The sequence below is a fragment of the Artemia franciscana genome, chromosome 4, assembly GCF_032884065.1.
Source record: "Artemia franciscana chromosome 4, ASM3288406v1, whole genome shotgun sequence".
NCBI lineage: Eukaryota > Metazoa > Arthropoda > Branchiopoda > Anostraca > Artemiidae > Artemia > Artemia franciscana.
Genome location: NC_088866.1, coordinates 50,416,359 through 50,438,608, shown reverse-complemented (window position 1 = coordinate 50,438,608; position 22,250 = coordinate 50,416,359). Strand labels below are relative to the sequence as shown.

The window sequence follows — 22,250 nt, the reverse complement described above, 5'->3', positions numbered from 1 at the left end:
GCTCCCTCCCGACTTTCTAGGCGTGCTGGGTCGATAGGATCACCCCCGGGAAAGAACAAATAAAGACGGATCCGTGATCTTTCTTCTGGCAAAATTGCAGATTTTACATTTCTGCAGATAGGAGCTTGAAACCTCTACATAAGGGTTATTTAATGCGCTGAATCTGAGGATGAGGTTTTCATTAACATCAATGATTCTAGAGGGCATTTCCCCTTTATTCGAAAATCAGACAGATTTTCTCAGGATCTTGGCTTTTGATGGGTAAGACTTAACTTAATGAAGCTTATATATTTAGAATCAAACAGTTTGGGGTAACGAACTGTAGTAAAAAGTGACCCGGCTCAATAGTGACCCCAGCTCAAACAAAACTCTAATAAAGGAATTTTGAAAATTCGGAAAACGCACCCTAAAAGTCATAGAATCTTTTCTCTCTCTATCTCTCTCTGTCTTTCTGTCTCTCTGTGCTGCTCCTTATATTCCTCTTTCTCTTCATCTTTCTTTCTCTCTCCATTTTTATGGCACTTGGTATTAACCAAGTGACATATAGCAGTCGCCAATTCTGTCGGTCTGTCGGTCTGTCTGTCGGTCTGTCTGTCGGTCTGTCTGTCGGTCTGTCTGTCGGTCCCGGTTTTGCTACTTTAGGCACTTCCAGGTAAGCTAGGACGATGAAATTTGGCAAGCGTATCAGGGACCGGACCAGATTAAATTAGAAATAGTCGTTTTCCCGATTTGACCATCTGGGGGGGAGTGGGGGCCCGGTTAATTCGCAAAAAATAGAAAAAATGAAGTATTTTTAACTTATCAGCGGGTATTTGGATCTTAATGAAATTTGATGTTTGGAATGATATTGTGTCTTAGAGCTCTTATTTTTAATCCCGACCGGATCTGATGACATTGGGGGGAGTTGGAGGGGGAAAACCTAAAGTCCCGGTTTTGCTACTTTAGGCACTTCCAGGTAAGCTAGGACGATGAAATTTGGCAAGCGTATCAGGGACCGGACCAGATTAAATTAGAAATAGTCGTTTTCCCGATTTGACCATCTGGGGGGGGGAGAAGGGGCCGGTTAATTCGGAAAAATAGAAAAAATGAAGTATTTTTAACTTATGAGCGGGTGATTGGATCTTAATGAAATTTGATGTTTGGAATGATATTGTGTCTCAGAGCTCTTATTTTAAATCCCGACTGGGTCTGATGACATTGGGGGGAGTTGGAGGGGGGAAACCTAAAATCTTGGAAAACACTTAGAGTAGAGGGATCGGGATGAAACTTGATGGGAAAAATAAGCGCAAGTCCCAGATACATGATTGACATAATCGGAACTTATTTGCTCTCTTTGGGGTAGTTGGGAGGGGGGGAGTAAGTCTTAAAAATTAGAAAAATGAGGTATTTTCAACTTACGAACGGGTGATCGGATCTCAATGAAATTTGATGTTTAGAAGGATATCGTGTCTTAGAGCTCTTATTTTAAATCCCGACCGGATCTGGTGATGGGGGCGGGGAGTTGGGAGGGGGAAACCTAAAACTTGGAAAACACTTAGAGTGGAGGGATCGGGATGAAACATGGTGGGAAAAATAAACACAAGTCCTAGATAGATGATTGACATAAACGGAACGGATCCGCTCTCTTTTGGGTAGTTGGGGGGGGGGGGTTAATTCTGAAAAATTAGAAAAAATGAGGTATTTTTAACTTACGAATGGGTGATTGGATCTCCATGAAATTTGATTTTTAGAAGGATATCGTGGCTCAAAGCTCTTATTTTAAATCCTGACCGGATCTGGTGACATTGGGGGAAGTTTGGGGTGGGGAGACCTAAAATGATGGGAAACCCTTAGATTGGAAGGATTGGGATGAAACTTGGTTGGAAAAATAAGCAAAAGTCTTGCATACGTAATTTACATAATTGGAACGGATCCGCTCAATTGCGGGGGGGGGGGGGTAATTCTGAAAAATAAGAAAAATAACGTATTTTTAACTTACGAAGGAGTGATCGGATCTTCATGAAACTTCATATTTAGAAGGACCTCGTAACTCTGATATCTTATTTTAAATCTCAACCGGATCAAACGTAATTGGGGGGGGGGACAGTTGGGGGGACCGGAAATCTTAGAAAATACTTAAAGCGGTGAGATCAGGATGAAACTGGATGGGAAGAATAGAAACCTGTCTAAGATACGTGACTGACATAACTGGACCGGATCTGCTCTCTTTGGTGGAATTGGGAGGGGGGAGGTAATTTTGAAAATTGAGGTATTTGTAACTTACGAAAGGGTGACCAGATCTTAATGAAATTTGATATTTAGAAGGATCTTGTGCTATAAAGTTTAACTTTAGGTTCTGACCTTCTCACAAGTGCCAAATGAGCTCTTGGCTCTTCCGACCTCGTCCAAATGAGCTCTTGGCTCTTCCGACCTCGTACCATATGAGCTCTCGGCTCTTCCGACCTCGTCACAAGTGCCATATGAGCTCTTAGCTCTTGTTTTGGTAGAGTCATTCCATTTCTATTCTAAATATGAGAGCAAAAAAATTGGAACGGGTCTTCTGTTCTCAAAACAGAACACAATTTGACTAAAGTAAAAACTTTAAGGATTATCGGGTATAAATACTGGCTTAGGCATTAGGCACATTTTTCTTATACTATTTATTTTACCAATCGCGAGCAATACCAGGGGGTGTCCTATTGTGACTTGGTAAGACATTCTAAGCATGCAAACTCGGTATGTATAAGAAAATAGAGGGAGTCCCAAAATTAGGGAATCAGTCATTGTTTGAGATGATCACTGTCATAGTTGTCTTAAGCATTAGGATCATAATAACTAAATTTAAAAATCGACGTTGCGCAGGTAACGATTTCCTGATTCAATGCCTTTAGAGTGTAATGCTTCGTTAGGGGCAAATCATCCACTTTTCTCTTTCCACTCCGCTTTCCACTTTTCTCTCTCAGAGTTCTCTAGGTACTAACTTAACACTTGGTCGACTCTGGCTGAGCTTACAGAGTCACGCCATAGACCCCTGTTCCAAACCTAATAAATAGTGACACCATGACTTGAACCCTAACCTCAGGATTCTAAGTCTGGTTTCAAGCTAATGTGTGCACAAATGTTGATTTTGTATTTTTTACCAGAAGAAAGATCACGATGCGTGTTTATTTGTTTGTTTTCCTCAGGGATGATCGTATCCAACCAGTGATCTTAGAAGATTGGAAGAGAGCCCATTTGATAAAAAATGTTAAAGGGCAACTAAGCCCCTCCCACGCTCATTTTTCCCCCAAAGTCACACGATCAAAATTTTGAGAAAGCCATTTTTTCAGTACAGTCGAAAAATGTAATAACCATGTCTTTGGTAATTACTTGAACCCCACAGTCTTCAGAGGAAGGGTTAAAAGCAGTCAAATTTGCCCATTGCTCACATATAGCAATGGTTGTTAGAAAGTACACGGACATTTTTCAGGGGTTACTTTTCTGGTGGAAAAGGGGAGGGGTTTTTAATATGTTGCTAAATACGGAATCTGTGTTGATTTTTGATTAAATGATTTAAATCAACGTTTTTCCGATAGAGGTAAACAGTGAATATAAAGCTAAAAATAAACAAATAATATTACTTCCCAGTTTATGCGACATATGTATGTAAAGCCAGCTCAAATAAAAAAAAAAATCATGACACTTTCCAAGATTTGTTGAAATTTAGTAAAGTTGTGTTTTCCAGAAAAGACAGAAGAATTCATAATTTTCGAACCTGCAGCTCGTCTCAACTCTTTAAACCAATTTGATATAATTCAAGTTGTATGATATCAGCCCCCCATAATTTAATGTGTTTATTCAGCATGGTCCTCAGCTCCTGATCTTAGTCGGTTAGTGTTATGAGTATTTGTATTTATCATCACCCATTATTGGTATTGTTGTCTCAGGCAATTACGCCAAAAGTCCAGCTGTAGCTCTTTAGCTCAAACTGAAAAGAAAATCGATATAAAAAACTTATTGACGAATTCATTAAAACAGACGGCAAAAGAATTTGAAAGTAATAATGTTATTGCTGCCAAATTTTCAAATTTCTCCTTAATGTAATCAGTACTTCATTAAGTCATATGGTTAAAATCCACACTGACTATTTTTTGCTCTGATAATTTTGCTTTTATAGTCAGAATCGTATTAAATTATCATTGATGCAATTTCTAACTTTTCATAGGGGGGCTTAGGGTCATGATATCTCCTGGATTTATACTCTGTTTACCCTAGTGCCGATGTATTTATCCCATTTTAGCCGTTAACTCTGTATTCGTTTTGTAGTCCATGGGTCTCCAAACATCTTTTTAATTCTACAACAAATTCCTCCCTCGCGCCTGCATATTAAAGTCTGTCAACCCTTTGTATATATTGATTGATTGAATTTAAACTTGCTTTAAGAGAGACAAAACATTTATTATTAAGCCAAAACAAAATCAGTAATAACAGCCACCTGGAGAAGTAAAAACTTGTCCGAGGGTGTGGCAAAAATAAATTAGAAAATAATACAGGACAAAGAAAAAAAAGTTATTTATTAAACCAACAGTACGGCCTAATCAGCACAACAAGCCTTTCGACAAACAAATTCAACAATCATAATAAAATCATACCCCTAGAGGCCAGAACACATTACTGATTTATTTATTTACACAGCCACCATCCCCCCCCCCAATTTTTTTTTAACTGGCCTAAAACAAACGGTGTTATGATATTTTCTTATAATAATTTTTGTTTCATAAAATATTTCCGTTATTTTAATAACAGCATTAACTGTAAATGTAGAAAATGACATTGACTTTTATGCACTTTTTTCCAATTTCCAAGTTCAATTATTTTGAATCCCTCTCTTTTCCTTGAGCCAAAATAATAATATGAATGAATGAATGAATGAACTTTATTACCCGTAAAGTATAAAAAACACAAAGTACGGAGTATTATAAATAAATAAACAAAAACAAATAAGATAAACAGCGAAGAAAAACAAAAATCAAACTAACAAAAGACAACATGGACTAATCATCCAGTATCAATATGGAAAAAAGGCTGCAGAGGGTCATAAACGTGAATAAAGTTGACAGTCTTTTTACATAAATAGTCACTGGAAGACCGAATCCGAGAAGGCACATCTACTATACCAAATCGAGCAATTATTTTTTTGTTTCGGTCCCATCTAGGAAGCCGGAGGAGGAATTTACAATATCAGAAATAAGCCGTACGTAGAGTATGTCGATCTTTCTTACGAAACAGATGAGCCATGCCTGATAAAAACAAAAGCACAGGAGCGCAATAAGCATTATAAATCATGCACAAACCGTTGCGGTTGTAACGGCTTTTGTTTGGGGATATTTTTCCGTAAGCGACGCGTAGGTTTTTCACGGCTTGATTCACTAGGGATGAACAGGTAGTGGAAAGTGTTGGGCCGAAACACAGACCAAGCCAACTAACTAAAGAAGAACATGGCAGAATTGCAGTCCCAGCAACGAATGGAGCGACCGCATAAGGGCTATTAAAACAAATAAACTCGCATTTAGACGCATTAACTGACAGTCCAATCTTAGATAATTCATTGGTTAATATAGTAAAATTAGAAAGCAATCCACGGCGAGTCCGGGCAACAAGAAGAACGTCATCTGCATATGCAATAGAAGACAAACCAGTATTACCGTAAAAAACAGAACTTCTAAGGGGACGCAGGCACGATGCAAGCACGCATTTAAATATACTAGGAGACAATACGGCACCTTGCCGAACTCCCTTATTAATTTTTACTGGGTCAGATATTTGGCCATTCCAGGTAACTTGAATTTTAGACTTTGAATACCAAGAAGACAATAAACTTAGTACGGAAGGATTAACACCTGAAGACGCAAGGGAAAATAGAGCCTGAGAGTGCACAATATTATCGAAAGCTCCAGAAATATCAACAGTAAGACAGTATAAAGACATTTTAGCTTTTACGGCATCTTTCATGAGTCGGCTTAAAACATGATGTGCATGGGAGCAACCGAAACTTTTCCGAAAACCAAATTGAAAAGGCGTAAAATCACAATTCGACTCAATTTCTGGTAGTAACAAATGTTCAAGCAACTTACTTAAGAAACACGATACTTAAATGGGACGATAATTCACACATGACGTGGGGTCCTTGCCTTGCTTTTGAATAGACGTTACACGGCCACAAAGGAAACTATCAGGAACAAGCGACTGTGCTAAGCAAGACTGGAAAAATATTTGTAGATGGTTAAGTAGAGCAGGACAATCATAAGCAAAAATCGGTAAGAAAGGCCGTCACCATCAAGGCTATTTGAACGCTTAATTTTTCTTAAAGCCCGGCGAATTTCAGATATTGCTACAGGCTGGACATGAGCCTGCAGGAGACGGTATGGTAAAAGCGGTTTAAGCAACTTATAATAAAAAGACTGAAGAAAACTATTAAATACACTGAAGACACGCTTATAATGATCAACAAAATTAGCTAGCTGGAGACAAGATAGGGTAGATGGGGAACATTTCTCACTATTAATAACCTTATTCCAGGAGGCCTTATCGGTGGGGCCTGGCCATGCATTCAAGCGTGCCCTCTTCAAACTGGCCTTATATTCAAGTTTACACTTTTGTTTCACAGAGAAAACAGCTCCGGAAGATGGTCGGTCACATGATATCTACATACGTAGCAAAAATTTGGCTTTTTGCTTAGCACGTTTTACTTCAGGATCAACGTTCCAATTAGGCTTTCTTGTACCAATCCTAACTTTATCCACAGGCACTGCAGCTTTGGAAGCTGATTTAAGGCAATGGACAATTTGACAATAATAGAAATTTAGGTCAACTGTACTTGAAGGCGAGGAAACTGACGTTTGCAGCAAGCGTAGCAAGGTATAGTGAGACATTAGCACGATCCCAATTCAACTTCGTATGCCACTTCGGCTGAGCCGAAAGTGTTTTACCAGATAGCTCACAGGACAAATTACAGCTAAGAATAAGGTGATCGTCGTCAATCTTCTCTTCGTCCACCATGACAATCGATGATATTAAGCTGGAACTGGAAGAGATCACGTGATCCAGGTTCGATTTTAAACAGCCTCTGTTATGAATATACGTGAATGGGAGGCTCTTAACTGCGACGTGATATATGCTAGGAAATGATTCTAGCAAGAGGATTGATCTATCGGAGGTACCAAGAATATCACAGTTAAGGTCACCAGCTAAAACCCAATTTAGGTCTTTCAAACGTAGACTTTCGAGTAGAGACTTTAAACTGGAGCAACATTTAGCGAAAGATGTGAACGATGCTATAGAACGTCGATCGCAAGGTAAGTAAACGCTTATAAAGGCGGTACTGTCACATTTAATCGCTAAGATGTTATCATCACAATGAATCACAGAGGGCTTTGATGGGGAACGGAAGAAAATTGCTAGGCCACCGGAAAGGCGGCTTCTAGTTTTCTTGGCCTCTTGCGAAAAAAAATGGTGGACAGAAGATCGCTTTAGACTAGAAACGTTTGATTTGAGGCAAATCAAAGAGGCAAAATCCTGGGGACAGAGTCACAATTGAACTTGTTCCCAAGCTCAAAAGGGAATCAGGCCGGGTGAAAACTGGAAAAAAGGACATTTTTGACCACTATGTTGGATTTTTTTCAAGAAGGTGTATCCTGTTTTAGCAAAGAAACCCACTTTGAATGCTATTAAAATTGGTACTTTGATACTAAGTTGGTTGAAGACCAATTCGGATATCAAACAACAAAGAATAAATTTGTGTAGATGTCATGATAATATTTACAAATATGCAGAGTGCTGGCAGGACCAAGGCTTGCTACTAATAAAAGAGATGGCACTATAGTCTGTGATTAGCCTATTTAATATCAGACTATTCTAAAATCAGCTTGATTTGATTTTTTTTTTTTAGTTTATATAATTAAAATACTGATCTAGTATAATAAAATCTGATCTAATGATAAAATAATCATTATAATATAAACAAACATGCTGTATACAGCTTGTCATACTAGTTATTGTCTTTAGTCTGATTTGTTGTAATTTATTGTTTAAAACTATTATGTAAATTCATGTAAATGTAAACTTTTATCTGTTTGTTATATGTCATTTATATAATTGTTTTCACTGGCTGTCAGAAAGCTTTTTTGCAACTTTAGATAAGACCGGGAATTAACCCTGTAGCCAAGGACCAATTACCGTCATAATTGAAAATAAAAGTAAACTTTACTAAACTAGGTTTAATAAAGCAAGGGGAACTTTAATAGAAATAAAATGTAGAAATTAATTATTGCATTTTGCCCGTTCAGTTTTGGAACAAATAGTAAGTAGGCTATTCGTATTTTTTGTAAAATGACATTGGTCAAACTTTCGTCATGGATTGAATGGCGGATCTTATTTTTATGTAAACCCAGCCTCAATCAATAAGTTAGAAACTTTTTTAGCTACTAGTTTTTGCTTTTTAGCATTATTTTTCTTTTCTAGCTTTTTTTCTGTCATTTATCAATAGCATTTGAACCAAAAAAAATATGTAATTTTAATTTAATAGTTAGGGTCAAAAAACTTACGATGAAAAATAATCAAAATAGCTCTGTTGAGTTAGTTTTTGTTGTCTTTTTCATTACTTAGACTATACCCTAATTTTTTTACTTTCTTCAATTTTATCCAAAGGTTCTCCAAAAATTAACAAGAAATTAACAGTTTGTGTTCATGTCAACGCACGTATATTTACAAAGGTTTATTTTTGAAGTTATTTTGGAGACCTAAAAATCTTTCGGAGAATTTTGAGGGAGCTTGGAAAAAATCCAAGACAGTAGAAGCACTGCTGGTTTTCATTTCCGAAAATTATCGTCCACGAAAATTAGTGGTTTCTATTTTGAGTTAACTTTTGTTTAATTACGTGCGTTAATTTTTAGAGCCATTTCGGAAACCGAAAATATTTTCGGGAAAATTTGAGGAGGCATGGAAAATTCGAGACAGTGGAAGTGCTGCTGTTCTCCTCTCAAAAAACTTCAATTAACAAAAACTATAGGTTTTTATTCCGAGTTGAAGTATTTTGTATTTTTACAATTTTTTACAAATTTGTTTTCGTATTTTTACAAATATTAGCATTCAGGGAGATCTGAGACACTCCTTCAGTTTGGAGATGAAGAAACTCCTACAGAGTTTGGGGATGATGGGAGCGCTGCTCCTACCACATGATGTAACAGCGTGATGTAAGTTTGATGTTGCTTTACTACACTTGAGCTAATTTCTGACAAAAGACGATAAATTGTGCAGGTCAAAGATGACCAGGTAACGTCGTCATGCAGGACTGGACTGATATGTTCGACTGAGAATTCTTCTCTGAAGTTTCCCTAAAAATTACCCTATTTGAAAATATAGGTGCTCGATTTTGGATGGGTATTTTGGCTTCATATATAAGAAAAGTTTAATTAGTACTCAGTGCATAAACAGGGAGATTTAATTTATATTTTCTTTTTTTTATAATCCGTTCCGGTCAAGGATACGAATTTTTCAAGTAAGATTCGAAACAAAAAGAAACCAATATTCGCCTGTAAAAATACCTTTTCTTCATCAGATAAACTTGGAATTCAGTTGCCGAACCGAAAGTTCACTCCTGTCAAGTTCTAGATTTAAATTCAGTTGATCCCTTTATTAAAAATTTTATTTGCAGGATTTGCGTCGTGCTTTTGAGTCGGAAGCTAAGAAAACAAAGCGACCCCGTCTCCTTTTAACAATGGCGGTTCCAGCTGGAATTGAAACAATTGAGAAAGGATACGATGTTCCCAGACTCTCTAAGTAGGTTCCTCAAATTTTATTTTCTTTTTAACTTGCAAATGTAAGGCTGAACATACTATAAATAATAGTTAATTATTGTTTTGAGTCTTTTTATTTTGATGTATAAAATTTTTTTAAGGAACTAATATTAGTTGCGAAAATTTCCTAACCAGTGTTCTCAATGGCGGTCATTTGTATGTGGCTTGATTGTACGAAATTACATTCTTCTAGAATATATTTTAAAATATTTTCGAGATAATACTTCACTATCATCCAAATGAAGAAGGTGAGTGATAAATATCGTCGGGTTGACCAAACTGCTCACCTTTACACCTTGAATTCATTTATCTTTAGGGTTCTTGGAACTTCCCTCGAATGAGTATCACAAACACTGTTAAAACTAACTCTTGTCTCATATTTGTACTTCAAAAAATTAATAGGACCAGTTTTGGCCATTCTTGGGGTAGAATAAACAAATTTATAGCTTTAATTTCTTACGTCAGAAAGTATAAATAACTCAAATTCTGCTTTCATAAAACAGATTCCCAACGGTAGAAACCCTGGTATATTTTTGAAAAATGAAAAAATTGATTATTTCAAAATTTTCTGAAGTGTTTGCTCTCTCTCTCCACTTCTCTCTCTCTTTTCCTCTCTCTCTCACTCTCTCTCTTTCTCTCTTTCTCTCACTCTTTCTCTCTCTGTCTCTGTCTTTTTTTAAATCAACAGATTGTTAATGTTAGAATTTGGACCCAATTGAACATAGCAATACTGACACCCATCACGATACTGCCCTAAAAACAACAATTTTTAATCAGCCGAATAAAAGCTTAGGAGGTCATTGTTTCCAAATGTGAATAGACCTAGGATTCCCTGGAGATGGGCTCCAGGAGGAGAAACTGTTTTTATTTTGATTTACTGTACCATACTTGAAACCATACATGAAAAAAGTTAAATCATATTTGTAATTTTGAATTCTTTAAAATTTGAATTTTGATTCTTTAAGATTTTTTATTCTTTGAAATTTCTCATTAGTTTAGTTTGAGCCCAAAATTCGGTTTTTATGAGTTAACTCCCGCGGCTACATTCACACACAATGAAACACACTGTGGCAGTCGAACTAGAGTGTGATTAGTAATGTGATATTTTAACATCTGAAAAGCATTTATAATTTTTCTAACTTTTTTCTGTGTTCCGGACTAGTAACTAAATGTTTCATCAAGTATGATGAAGGGGTTGCCAACTCTCAGAATTAATGTACGCCAGGTGGCGTGTGCCAAGAGTTTCAAGTTTGGTGGATCTGTGCCAAGTATGTTGAAGCTGTCCCAATCGTGGTAAAACAGTGTGGCACAAGTGGATGCACACCGGGTGGTGGAAATTTGGTAGCACCCCGAATAAGATTAAGATAAAAAGAATTAAATCCAATTTGTCAAAAGTGCGGAGTAATTGTCAGTAGAGTGAATTGTCATTAGGGTTAAAATACAAAAATATTTTATGTCTCTTATTCTGATTATTATATATCAGATATGTCAATATTATGTGATATTATATATCGCAGCTGAGAGATGTGTAATTTCCCTCACTTATTTCTTTTCTTTCGCTTTTTATATGCACTAAATTATTGAATAATTTTTTGACATCGAAACAAAATGAAACACTGAAATAAATGTTGAAATAAATTTCGAATAAATATTAAAGGAAGTAGCGTCTGAAAAGCCCTTACCCAAGCCCTTGCTTAAGAATTTACCCACCTTTATTGAAGGCACACTTAATTCTATTATCCATTTGACATAAAAAAAATATTGTTGTTTGAAAAGGAGTTCCTCTAAGTACTAATTGCTGTATAGCTGGCAATTTCCTATTTTTTAGGGTCAACAGTATATACCCAAGCAGGCTTGTATGCAGGAAACAGTTTTCCTGCATTTTTAAGACAAATTTACGAAACAGAAAAATATTTTATGAAAGGAGTAGGGAAGGATCCAATTAGGTACCCCTCTTCCTCCATAGGATACAACCCTTATTTGGAAATATTATTTGTTGTTTCAATCAACTCTATATTCCAGGTATCTCGACTTTTTCAACCTCCTGTCGTATGATTATCATGCCTCAACTGAACCACTGGTCAACCATCATTCGCCGCTTAGATCTTACGACGAAACTGACTTTGAACACCAATTAACTGTGGTATGTCTTATGCCCTTTCACGGTAGTATATCTTAAGTCTTGATGTTATGCAATCTTACGGAACAAATTTTTTCCATAACTTAAACACAATTCATTGGATTTAAGTTCTAATTAGAATTTTTCGCTACGAAAGCTACGAAAAATTCTAATTAGAATTTTTCGTTGCTACGGTTTTACACCGTTTAACAAAAAAAATGAATTTTGATACCAATAATTACATCAAAAGAATTGAATTTTTATGCAATTTTAAGTATATAAGTTTCATTAAGTTTTGTCTTACCAATAAAAATTTACGAGCCTGAGAATATTTGCCTTATATTAGAAAATAGAGGGAAACACCCCCTAAAAGTCATAGAATCTTAAAGAAAATCTCACCATCATATTCAGCGTATCAAAGAACCCTACTGTAGAAGTTTCAAGCTCCTATCTGCGAAAATGTGGAATTTTGCATTTTTTGCCAGAAGACAGATCTGGGGTGCGTGTTTTTTTTTTTTTTTTTTTTATTTTTTTTATTATTTTTTTTTTTTTTAGGAGTGATTGTATCGATCCCATGGTCCTAGAATGTCATGAAAGGGCTCATTCTAACGGAGATTAAAGTTATAGTTCCACCAAAAAATATAAAGTCATAGTTATAGATTAAAGTTATAGGGACCAAAAAATTGGAGGGCACCTAGGTCCCCTCCCATGCTCATTTTGTTTCCCGAAGTCACCGGATCAAAATCTTGAGATATTCATTTTGTTCAGCATAGTCATAAAACCTAATTATGTCTTTTGGGACGACTTAATCCCACACAGTCCATTGGGGAGGGGCTGCAAGTTACAAACCATTGTTTACATTGACCGTTGACCATTGACCATTGTTTACATATAGTATTGTTTATTGGGAAATATATAGACGTTTTCAGGGGGACTTTTTCACGCTGGGAGGATTGGTAGGGGAAAAGGGTTACATGGGAGGATCTTTCCATGGAGGAATTTGTCATGAGAGAAGAGAATTTCCATGAAGGGGCCTTAGGATTTTCTAGTATTATTTAAAAAAAAACGAGAAAATAAAGGAAAAAAGTTTTTTTCAGCTGGAAGTAAGAAGCAGCATTAAAACCTAAAACCAACAGAAATTATTACGTATACAAAGAGGTTTGTCTCCTCCACAATACATCGCTCTTTACGCAAAAGTTTTTTTTAGTAATTTCAAGTTTTTATTCTACGGCCTTTGTGGTTCAAGGGTCATTCTTAAAGAACTGGGACAAAATTCAAGCTTTAGTGGAAAGAGCAAGGTATTGACGAGGGGACGAACCCATCATATACGTAATAAAAACATACAAATATAGAAGTTCGTCACGTAAGTTACATATATTTATTACTAATAACGTTCGCAAAAAAATAAAAAGTTTTAGTTGCCTTTTGAAGTAACCGAAAATTGGGGGGCAACTAGGTCTCTACCCCCACCCCTTTTTTATCAAAATCGTCCGATCAGAACTATGAGAAAGCCATTTAGCAAAAAAAAAAAATGATATGCAAATTTAGTTTTGATTATTCATGTGTGGTGAGCCAAAATCGAAACATGCATTAATTCAAAAATGTTCAGAAATTAAATAAAAAAAAACAAGTTTTTTAAACTGTAAGTAAGAAGCGACATTAAAACTTTACACGAACAGAAATTATTTCGTATATGGAAGAGGTTGTCCCCTATTTGACGCCTCGCCCTTTACGGTAAAGTTTTTTTATGGTTTCAAAAAGTTTTATAGGTTTCATTGTTTCAACAAACTCTTTCATATATGGAATAATTTCTATTTGTTTTTTAAGTTTTATTATCACACCTTACTTTCAGTTTAAAAAACTTGTTTTTTTATTTAACTCAATAAAAAAGGGAAAAGAAACAATTAAAAAAAAAAAATTAAAATCGTCTATAGAAAAGGACAACCAACACACGATAAAAAAGAACAAACGACAAAAGAAAACAATAAAACAAAAACAAATAAATACAATTTTCATTTTAAACAATTCCAGAAATACAATTACAGTAAACTGTCTGATTAGTTACCGACGAGAAACGAATGTCTCTAGTAGCCTACACACAGATAATTCTGCTCTTGTCTTGTCAGTGATTAGTCAGACAGTTACAGTAATTGTAGTTCTGGAAGTATTTAAAATGTGACTTATATTTTTTTTTCTTGTGTACTAATTGTAGTTTTCTTTGGAAGATTCTATTTTTTGAATTGTTTCTTTTATCTTAAGTTTTTCTCCGTTTAAAAAGGCACCTGGACGTGGATTCGAAATATTTGGATTTATGTTTTTGCTTAAAGTTTTGTTGTCGTCTTTTTATCTTTTGTTTTATTCCATCGCTTTATTTAAGTTATACTCGTTTTTTTTCTCTTAATTTTGTGGAACATAACGTTCGTATTTACCTTTTATGGATAAGACTACGTGACGTTTCAAACATTTCGTGGTAAAAAACTGCATGTAAGGAGCGACCCGGCTCAATAGTAACCAATCATCTAAAGAAAAAAGAATTTAGAAACCAATAGATACATCAAAAGAATTGACTTCTTATGCTGATTTTAAATATATAAGTTTTATCAAATTTAGTTTTACCCATCAAAAGATCTGAAGAAACATACCTTATTTTTGAAAAAAAAGGGGGAAACAACCCTTAAAAGGAACAGAACCTTAACACAAATAACACCGTCGGATTCTGCATATCAGAGAGCCCTTCTGTAGAGGTTTCAAGCTCCTTTCTGCACAAATGTGCTATTTTGTACTTTTTGCCAGAAGAAAGATTACGGATTGTGTGTTTTTTTTGTTTTTTTTTTTTTTATTGTTCTTTTTCCCAGGGGCAATTTTATCGACCCAGTGGTCCTAGGATTTTACAAGAGGGCTAATTCAAACGGAATTCCAAAGTTCTAGTGCCTTTTTTAAGTGACCAAAAAATTGGAGGGCAACTAGGCCCCTTCCCACGCTCATTTTTTCCCAAAGTCACCGAATCAATTTTTCAAGACAGTCATTTTGTTCAGCATATTTGAAATATCTAATCACTATGTCTTTGCGGACGATTTAATCCCCCACAATCCCTGGGACTGTGGGGGATTCAATACTTTACTCTTTATGATAAAGTTCGAGTTCTGTGAAATATTGGCCGATATAAGGATTGATTTGTTTGTACTATTTTCTAGCCAATCTTAGCATTGGCTTGTTTTGCCCTAAGCAGCTTCATAACTTCGGTTTTTATATGATAACAAGCCAAAGATATTGTATACCTTCGCCTTGTGATTGCTATTAAATAGTAAAAAAAACTTACAACTGAAAGTAAGGAATGACATTAAAATTTAAAACTAACATAAATTACTCCGTATATCTATTAAAGATCTTTTTTATCATTCATTTCAGCCATTTGAAAATTGTTCAGCTTGTGACTTCCATTAAAACTTATTGAGACTTACAACATTAAAACTTAAAACGAACAAAAATATTACATATGTGACATTGGTTGCCTCTCCTCAATAGCTCTCTGTTACGCTATAGTTTCTTTTTTAACTTTTAATTAAACAGATTTTATCTGTTTAATTGTCTGTTTGATTAATTCTGTTTTTGTCTGTTTTAAATATAATTTCATAAATTCTAATTAAACAGCTTTTGTCATTCAGCAGTCATTCCTAAGCAACTGGAGTAAAAACCAAAAATAGGTTATTATAAAGATAATTATTCATATTTGGTGAGCCAAACTTTATTCTACTTTCTGTGATCATTCTGTCCTTTATGCTTCAGGTCTTTTCCCCCTTCTTAATAATGGTAATTTAAAAAGAATTCTGATAAATTATTTCAAATTTTGCAAATTTCTTCTGTATCTTCCTCCTTGGACAAAAAACCGGACTCTTGTTAAAAAATTCTCAGTTCCTGATATAACTTTGAAGTTGGAGATTCTTCACAGAAAACTCTCTAGTACAGCTTCTGCGCGCCTATCCCCTCACCACCGTCTTATCCGTTTTTTTCGTTGACTATTTGTGTTTATTGTTTTTCTTTTTGTGCTTTTTTTATATTCATTCTTACTCCACCATATTTACTTTATGTATCGTGTGGGTGAAAAATAAAATTAAATTCAAAATCTGCATTAATTCAAAAGCGTTCAGAAATTAAATAAAAAAAGCTTTTTTAACAGAAAGTAAGGAGCAACATTAAAAGTTAAACCGAACAGAAATTATTACATATATGAAAGGGGCTTTCCCTTCCTCAACGTTCGCTCTTTGCTCTAAGGTCTGACTCTTTCTCACAACTCTACTTTATAAAACAATAAAAACTTTAGCGTAAACAGTGGGGCGTTGTGGAAGGGACAACCCCTTTCATACACAGAATAATTTATGTTTGTTTTAAGTTTTAATGTCGCTTCTTACTTTCGGTAAAAAAAAACTTTTTTATTTTAGTGAATAAGGAACAAAAACAACATCATGTATATAGATATTTTAATAAGTAACCATTATCCAGGCTGGTTAATTGACCAGACTTTTTCGAAAAGAAGGAAAAAATTTCTAGAATTTTCAAACAATATTCTGCAAACAACAGAAAAGAAAGATGTTTTTTGTTCTTTACCATATGTTCCAATGCTGAGTGAAAACTTAAAATAATTTTACAAAATAATGGTCTAAAGGTAGCTTTAAGAGGTAGGTTTTTAAAACCTAAACTTTGGCTAGTTTTTTAAATTCTGGAAAGGATCGAACTTCCGTAGAGCGACAAAGTGGGGCTTATAAAATCCTATGTATTTGTGGAAGCTCTTATGTGGGATGTATAAACTGGAATTTAAAAATGAGATTACTACAACATCATAATTCCATTTCATCGTCCTTAAAGCAAAATTCCAAAAATGAGGATTTCACATCGGCTCTATCGGAACATATTTATAATTATCCAAGCCGTTTTATTTTCTTTGAAAATGTTTCTTTGATTTCTAGGGACCAAGGTTTAAAGCGAATTTTCAGGGAATCAATTGAAATTATAAAAATATTATTCAAGAATAATTCCATAAACAGAGATACAGGTGAATTTGGATTGAATTCAATTTATGATAATTTACTGAGGTCAAATAAAGTATGTCCCACCTCACCAAAGAGCTATGACCTCTGTCCACCTGGTTTGTCAGATAATTCTAAAGAACCGGAACCGAAAAGGTCAAGTAGATTTGCTTCTGCTGTTGCATTGAAAAAATAAGAGCAATAAATCATTTGTACTTAGTTTATTGGGTATAAATTTTGTTTGTTTTTATTGATGTTTTTTAGTTTTACTGCTGATGAGGAACGCTGTATATGTGTTCGAAATATCCAGTTAAAATTTTTTAGATCTGTTCACTGTCGATTAAAAGGTTTCATCTCTATTTTGAACTGTTATACTTGCACCATAGTTCGTTTCACGAAAGAACCTAACTTTACTTATTGAGTGTGTTCTTAATAATACAAGTACCATAGTGAATTGCATTAAAGCATGATTAAGACAACTTTGTTACTCCTATTCATCTTAGTCTTTAAGAAATTCTGGTTACTATTTTGAAATCGCTATTGGTTCGAAAGCGAAGCCGGGCGTGGCCTCTTCTAATAATCTGATGCATGAAATAAGGCCAGACCAAAGTTGCTCTCTGTAATTTGTGTTTAAGCTTTCTAAGGTGTGTAGAGACGTAGCATAACTCAGTCTAATTGTGAAAATGTGATTTTGTATTCAAGATTATGATAGTCAATATTTTTCAGGAATATACAGTAAGACATTACCTGAAGAATGGGGCCCCGCGTCACAAAATTGTTGTTGGAATACCGACTTACGGACGAGCTTATAAACTATTCAACCCGGATGTCAATGGCCTGGAATCTCCTTCACTAGGCCCAAGTGAGGCTTCGAAGTATACAAAAGAAAAAGGATACATGGCTTATTATGAGGTAATGTTCTTAAGCTTTGTTTAGCAATCAAAAATAACGTTTTACATACAAGTTATCTAAACTTGCCTCGACGGGTACAGCCCAAGTGTATCAAATATACTGAAATTTTTTATTTGTGTCGTAAATTGTTCAAATTTACCGTAATGTACCAGGATCTCTGAATTTTACCAAGAAATTAAAATTATATGGCTTCGGCAATGCTGCTGAGACGCTGCTGGAAAATGTAGACATACACCAGAGAACACATGATTACATTTTGTGCCACTGATTTCCAAGTCTCTTTTATCCTTATTGGTGATCTTGGTATGACTTCGCCACCAGAAAAAAATATTTTAATAAATAATTATTGTTCTAAAATAGTACCATGCAGTCATTACGACCGAGAAAGCTGCGATTCATGTTAGAAAAGCTCGCCACGGAGCGCAATAGCACAGCTGGCAGAACAACCTAGACGTTCTAATTGCCTTTAATTTAAACAAGGCTACAATCATTTGGAGTCTGCAGAAAGCCGCATTCCAGAGCAATCAATGCTCTTCGTTCAAACTCCACATACCTTTTTCCAAGCGTGAGACCAATGAAATTGCCCACACAAGCAAGATAGTTTGACTCTTTGGATTCACTTTTGCATTTATGCACCCAAATTCTTCTAGTTGCCATCCCTGAATAACGATAAATTATTGGTTTGGCCATTTCAGAGACAAGTTTGCTGCCCTTAGTTAGTATCTCGAGAGCTCCTTCCTCTACATTCTCATTACTGAGCTACAATTCATAGTAAAATATATTTGCTTCAAGTTTGGGTTGCGATCGTGTGAGTAGTGACCGCCCTTTGGATTCTGTGATACCAATTGCCAATATTCTTTTCTTACCCTAGTGACTTAAGATGACGAAGAAGGTTTAACGGCAATTGTTTCAGAGCAAGACGCAGGTGCTAGTTAAGTCATAGGGAATGTTTTATAAATGATGAAGGTACCTTTTGCCTAATCAGTAGAGTTACTTAAGTTGTCATGTAATAGGGTTTGGTTGTTACATCATAGTTTTTTTATTGATACTTATTAAGACCTATTAGAGTCAATTAAACAAGTTGGGGAGTTTTACTGAAATTTTTCTTCAATAGATTTTTTCAAGATGTTTGAAGACATTTCAAGATATTTTCAAAGATATTTCGAGATATCTTTTTAAGACATTTTTCTTCAAGATATTTTTCAAGACCTTTCACGACCTTTCAAGGCGTTTTTTGAGACATTGTTCTTCAATACGTTTATCTTTACGATTTTTTTAGTTTTTACGTAATACGTAAGGTTTATTAAAAAAGGTTTAAATAAATGGATTAAATGTTCCCATATGGCTAAAATAATTGACATATAGGGGGGAAATTGACTACAAGAAATTGCTTACATTTAAAGTGCACCTGCTGGTTAAGTAGTGCTTTAAAGGGTGCTATCAGATTATATAGGGGCTTACTTTTATCGATTTTGAACTAATATAGTCTTTTACTCTATTGGAACTTGAATGTGCAATCAGAAATGAAATGATAGCGGGAGTATTATTATTGCTGAAATTCAGTAAACCTTCATATACGTTCAAAAGTCTTTCTTGTCTTCTTCACTAAACATTATTTTACACACATATTTGAGGCATTTTGGAAAGAGCATACCTATGTTCATAAACTACAAGGTGCTTAGATTGCATAAAAGATTACCTATCAAACTTTTATCCTGAAACAAGAAATCTAAAGAATGAAGGCTTTTTATTCTTCATACAAATTTTATTAATAAATAATTACAAACATTATAAAAATACAGGAAAAGCTATTAAAGCACAACAAGCGAAAAAACCAACTCAGAAAAAACATATAGAGGATAAAAATAATAAAAAACCATGAATTAAGCTACGTTTCTTTAAGCCAAGGCCATGTATATTCACGTCATCGTGGAAATATGTGGCTAGCCCACCCTAGCAAATAATTTTAAGGGGGAAGGTTTTTATTGGCGATAAATTTAAACCGTATTAAGAGTTATTTTTGAGATATCTTAATGAAGATGCCTTATTTCTGTGACTGGATGTAAAATTTCAGTTCCCCCACCGCTGAAAAATTCTCTTAACACTTCCCACCTCAGCTTCAAGCTGCAGAACAATTTTAGTATTAGCAATTCACCTTACCGTGCCACAGCATGATTGGCCCTCTGGCAACCTCTGGTACCCGTCATTCCAAAGACATTTCTAGATATTTTACTATTGAAAATCATGCATTAAATCCATTGCTTCATGTTTTTGACAGCCAGTCTCTATGATAAACCATGACATTTCACGCTTCCTTGACACACTATGATTGGCCCTCTGGCAACCATTACCACACATATGACATTTTATTCCGAAAATAACCGTTCACATTGTTTAAAGCGATCGTTTAAACTTAATAAAATACCCCAATAACGTTTCTTCTGATGATTCCTAGCTATTGACGCCAGAATGGAAAAATGCACCCGCATGGTACTCTCTGGCTTACATTATCATACTTAAGGCATTTTAATCCTTCCTCCAGCATAAATAAGCTTATAAACTAAAAATAGCCGTTGTATTAATTTGAACGGCAAGAACTTGCTATTTCACCATTAGAATGCGATGTTCCTTGGATTTTTGCATCCCCCCCTGCAAAAATTCCCCTTCATTGTTAAAAAGCACACAGAAAAACATTTTCTTGAATAAGCCTATTCCTTATTACCACAGCATGTAGAAACCCTGGCCTAACCATAGACATTAAGACCAAGCCATTTTAATCCAAGCACACCCATAAAAATCATGACCAAACTGTAGAAATCAAGGATAGCCTCTAAAATCAAGAGCAAGACATAGAAATCATGACCAATGCTTAAATCTCCACATGAATTTTGAAAAATCAGGGTCAGTCGTAGAAATTCAGACCAAATATTATACATCAAGGCTAATCCAAAGTAATCAAGAGATCACATGTAGAAATGCAGATCAATCCTGAGCAATCATACCCGTTACATAGAAATAAACACCGAACTTTAAAATTATAACCAGTCCATAGAAACTCAGATCAAACCGTAAAAACCACGACCTGACTCTATAAATCAAATTCAAACTCAAAAAACAAGACCAATACAAATAAATCAAGGGCAACATCTATAGATCACGATGAATGCGCACAATCATTAAAAGAGCCTAGAAATTCAGACGAATTCATAAAGATATAGACCAAAGCGAAGAAATCAAGGCCAACCTGTAAAAATAAAGACTAAACCGAAAAACTCAAGTGGTCAATATGTTGAAATATATTTGAAACCCTTTTAGAAAATATGTCCAACTTATAGAAATCTAGACAAACTCACAAAAATCAAGTGATCAATGTGTAGAAATTCAGACCAAACCATTGAAATCAAGACCAAGCCGTTAGAATCAAGAGATCAACAGTTAGAAATTCAGAACAATCCTTAGAAATAGTGACCAGTGCATAGAAATCCAGGTCAAACCGCAAGAACGAAGACCAAACTCTAAAAATCATGGTCATACTTCTTACAATCCAGACCAATCCAAATAAATCAAGAACAACATCTAAAAATCAAGACCAATACATACAAGTCATAACTAGACTCTAGAAATCCAGACGAATTCATAAAAATCAAGCCAAACTGAAGGAATCAAGTCCAATGTCTAAATATCAAGACCAATCCAAAGAAATCAAGTGACCAAAAGGCCAACCACTAAAAGTTAAGACCAATCCAAAGAAATGAAGAGGTACTAAAGTGTGAAACATACAGAGCAATCCTTAGAAGTCATGACCTGAGCATAGATATCCACTCCAAATCATACTAAAGCAAAACGGAACTATTGGAATCGAGGTTAACCTCTAAAATTATGACCAATCCTAAGAAAGGTAGAAATTCCTGTCAAACCATAGAAATCTAGACTAAACAATACAAATCAAGCAACCAATGCAATAAATAAATAAAACAAATAAAACAAAGAAATCAAGACCACGGCCAGAAATCAAGAGATCAATACGTCGAAATTCATAATAATTCCCAAGAGATCATAACCAATACATAGAAATCCCGACGAAATCTTGAAAATAATAAGTAATGAATAGAAATCCACACGAGTTCATATAAATTTGGGTCAACCCTAAAAATAAAAATTAAACCTGGGACATCAAGACCTAGTCATAGATATCTAGAGATCAACATGTAGAAATCACGAACAATCCTTAGATCTCATGACCAGTACATAGAAATCAAGACCAAACCGTAAAAGCCAATACCAAACTTTTAAATTCATGATCAGCCTCTAAAAATCAAGCCCAATCCAAAGAAATCAAGGGAAAAATCTAAAAATCAACACCAATATATACAAGTCATGACA

The 22,250-nt window shown here is 35.0% G+C and overlaps 1 protein-coding gene across 2 annotated transcripts in view; it reads left to right on the top strand.

Moving 5' to 3' along the window:
* LOC136026547 (uncharacterized) overlaps positions 1-22,250 on the top strand; it is a 118,872-nt gene that overhangs the window by 45,359 nt on the left and 51,263 nt on the right. For both annotated transcript variants that reach the window (XM_065703233.1, XM_065703232.1), the window contains exons 5-7: positions 9,671-9,795; positions 11,835-11,955; positions 17,682-17,867. In XM_065703233.1, coding sequence (XP_065559305.1) covers positions 9,671-9,795; positions 11,835-11,955; positions 17,682-17,867 — 432 coding nt within the window. The remainder of the gene's footprint in view (positions 1-9,670; positions 9,796-11,834; positions 11,956-17,681; positions 17,868-22,250) is intronic.